Genomic DNA, 3481 nt, shown 5'->3' with positions numbered 1-3481 from the left:
AGTCACATTCCCCACTGTATGCTTATGGGAAAGCCTGTCTCTACTTCCAACTTTTTCTCTTACGTTCCTACTGTAAAGATTGTTACCTGAATCCTAATGTCTGTTTTTCCTTCCTCCCTAGTAACAGAATCCTGATTCTTAGCCAGGCGTATTACTGCCTAGAGTAGACCAATCCTCCCAACTTCCCTTGCATCCAGGTGCAACCTAGCCTGGACTAAGTTCCGCCGAGAGTTTTAGAGGAAATATTTCAGGACAGCTTCCTGGAAGCTTTCTTACAGCACTGCTGGCACGCTTCCTTCTTCCTTTTTGTCCCCTCTTTAATCCATCTTGCTGCTTGGAAAGTAGATGTAAAAACAGCGGGAGCACTAGCCACCGTCTTGACCATGAAGACCCAGGGAAGGCGTCCAGGTTCCTGAGGATTTTGTGAAACAGAATCACCATACCAGCCCTGGGTTGCCTACTTTGGGACATTTACATGAGGGAGAAGTACATTTCCACCTTGTGTAAGTCACTGCTAATTTTGGTTTCTGTTCCACATAGCTGAATTTAGTCCTTACACAGTTCCTAATGACTAAAACCAAGAAACACTCTCAAATAAATACTAGGAAGAAGTTCTGGATAGAGAAACCATCCGCATCTATCCTTGGTCGATGAAATATGTAGTCAACTACCTTTCTTCAGACATTTCACAGTAGGGTTACCAAGAGAAAAACCGACAGCCAATAACCAAAACAGGCTTAATGAAGACCGTACGTGGAGGGCCAGTCTTAGTTCTATAAGGTTTGGTGGCAAACAGGCAAGGGGCGGTCTGCACTCTAGTTCTGGCTCCCTGATGCTGCCTGCCTTGGCCTTGGGTTGGGTTTTCCTCCGTGAACGAGAGTGTTAAACTAGATATCTCTAGGCTTTCATCCAGCACTGAAATTCTGGCCCATTTTCTACCCTTCATTAGATTATACAGGCCTCTTGGATAAGTGAAATAATCTATGTAAAGTGCTTATCACTGTGCTTGGCACATGGTAAGGTACTCTATAAATGTCAGCTATCAGGACCAAAGTGATTCATTTTTGTAATTTCCACAGCGTCTTTCCCAGAGTAGGTGCTTGTAAATGTTCGCCGATGCCCTTGAGAAGCCTTCCGACCTGCTCATCCGCTGCGTGCCCCTTCCCCGGGCCTACTGGTATCAGCAAGAAAAATCCAAGAAAAATCCAAGAAAAAGAGACTCCTAGGTTCCAGGTTACACGAATGCACGGGAGAGGAATCGCAGATGAAGGAGGAAATACACCATTTATTTACAATTCTTTCACTTTATCCACAATTTCCCATACAAACATAAAAACTAAAAAAATAAAACCACCACTTGGGGAACACAAGTGTCTTTCTTTAATTAGTCCAGTCGAGGGGGTCCGAGCCCTCGCGCTCTGCGAAGGAGACTGCTGAGGCACACCGAAGGCGGGGAGAATGCCCGAGAAACAGCTCCGGATGAGAACCGACCTCGTACTGCTGTGCTGTGTGGGCTTCACTGGCAAAGAGACTCACGGGTGTCACCCCCCTGGGGACACTGCTTGGCTCAAGAGGATGACAGCTACTTGCCCCCAACAGCCCTCCACTACCAAATACCGAAAATGGAACACTGGGCTGCGTGGGTGCAAAGGTGGTCGTGGGGGACAGCGAATGCCGCTCTCTGAGAAGGGCCCCAAACCCAGGGACACACAGGACATCCCTCCTTGGCACTGAGTAGTCAGTCACAGCTTCTGTCCTGAACACGATGCTGACTTAAAAATGTAAAAACAAAAGCTCTCCCCAGGTTCAGGGAAAGGCAGGAACTGAACACACGCGGAATGGACGTGTCTGCCTCTGCAGTCCCTTCCTGCGCTGGCTGCCGGGGGTGGGGGGTCAGGGCAGATGTTCCAGAAAGGCCCGGGAGGGGTGCGAAGAAGGGGGCTCTGAGACACTGACGCCTGAGGTGGCTGCCCCTGGTTGTCACAGCGGCTCCACCTGCTCGGCCAGACTTACTCCAGCAGCCTCCTGCTCGCTCCCCACGGCGGGGCACAGAAACCAACCTGGAGATGCGGCAGCCGCCTGCCTGGCAACGTCATCTGCGCAAGTGACCCAGGCTGCTTTCACATGCTGATGCGCGTTATAAATATAAAATCGTATCTGCTACGAAGAGGACGTATTTGTACATCTTTACCCATATACATAATAACACAATTTACACATAATATCTTGGAGTGGGTCATCACGGAAAAAGGGTTTGGAGAGGTAAGCAGCCCCTTCTCCCTCCCCTGACCTGATCCTTCTCAAGGGACGCTTGTACCTTGGTCACTGGGGCCCTTCCCAACGGGTCTGATGGGGCTAGTTTGGACACAGAAATCCAGACGTGACTAAATGCTGCTGGGTGTTTACACACACTCACACCCACACACACAGACACCTGGTGAGAAAAAGAAAAACAAAGCCCTTAGCCCTTGGGTGTCGGCCTCTTCCCAGGGCATGAGCATCAGTGCCTCTTCCATCTAGAGCAACGGTCTTACTGAAAAGCTGTCCCTCGCTGGCTCAGACTAGGGCAGAAGGGGAAGGACTAGGAAACCAGGGAGAGGGAAGAGGGGCCAGGAGTCTTTTGAAAACATAAGGCATTTTTGACCTGTGATCAAATCAAGTTGTGTCACAACAATCGACTGTATCAGCTGGGGCCTGGAGGTGAGAAACAGCCAGTCCATGTAGGGACGATGGGAGTGAGACCCTGAGCCTTCCCCTTCTTTTTTTCAGTTTCTTTTAAAGGGGCAGACAACCCTGTACCACCCTTTCTGTCCTCTCCCAGACCTGGGCCCATCCGCATGGCATGGAACACTGACAGTGGTCCAGGTGACACATCCGGAGACACGGAGTGGTGGACACCGAAGAGTTAAGACCTGGGCAGCGGGCGTGAGCTTTGTACAACAGGAGTGGTCCCTGGCCGGGGTCCACGGCTCGCACGGTGGCCACAGTGATCAGATTGCCATCAGAGACGGGGCAGTCTGGGTCCCCGGGGGAGACAGCACCTATCGGCGGTAGTGATTCGGGGCGTCGGCAAACATGTACTTGAGTCTGTACGCCTCGGCGAGAAGCAGCCCGATCTCTTCGTTGCCCCAGTGTATTGTAGGCAGGTTCTGTAGCAGCATGAGAAGACCCTGGAATGCAGGAGAGGACTCCGATATAATCCCAGATTGCCGACCGAGGGACCCGCGGGCCCCCACGCAGAGACCAAGGCCTGGAACGGGGCTCCTTCTTCCTCGGTCACACACCCCGAAGAGTCCAGCCCCCTCCTCCCAAACAGCACACAGCCCGCGGCCCCCAGTGCACCTCAGGAAGCCTTGAAAAGCCTCTGCTGAGTCTCTGATCCACCAACATCTGCTGCTTTTAAAAATGTTGTAGAGAATGACAACAGTAAAGATTTTTCAGAGAGAAAAATAATCACTCATCCAAATATACTTCTCTCAAA

The 3481-nt window shown here is 51.0% G+C and overlaps 1 protein-coding gene across 1 annotated transcript in view; it reads right to left on the bottom strand.

The window, feature by feature from the left end:
* Nucleotides 1-1268: 1268 nt before the first annotated feature.
* TBC1D22B (TBC1 domain family, member 22B) overlaps nucleotides 1269-3481 on the bottom strand; it is a 91949-nt gene continuing 89736 nt past the window's right edge. Inside the window, exon 13 of the mRNA XM_012646652.1 lies at nucleotides 1269-3170. Coding sequence (XP_012502106.1) covers nucleotides 3042-3170 — 129 coding nt within the window. The 3' untranslated portion in view covers nucleotides 1269-3041. The remainder of the gene's footprint in view (nucleotides 3171-3481) is intronic.

This window comes from Propithecus coquereli, unplaced genomic scaffold (assembly GCF_000956105.1).
Source record: "Propithecus coquereli isolate 6110/MARCELLA unplaced genomic scaffold, Pcoq_1.0 Scaffold248, whole genome shotgun sequence".
Classification (NCBI taxonomy): Eukaryota; Metazoa; Chordata; class Mammalia; order Primates; family Indriidae; genus Propithecus; species Propithecus coquereli.
Note: the sequence above shows the minus strand (reverse complement) of the source record. Positions and strands in the feature narration are given on the sequence as shown.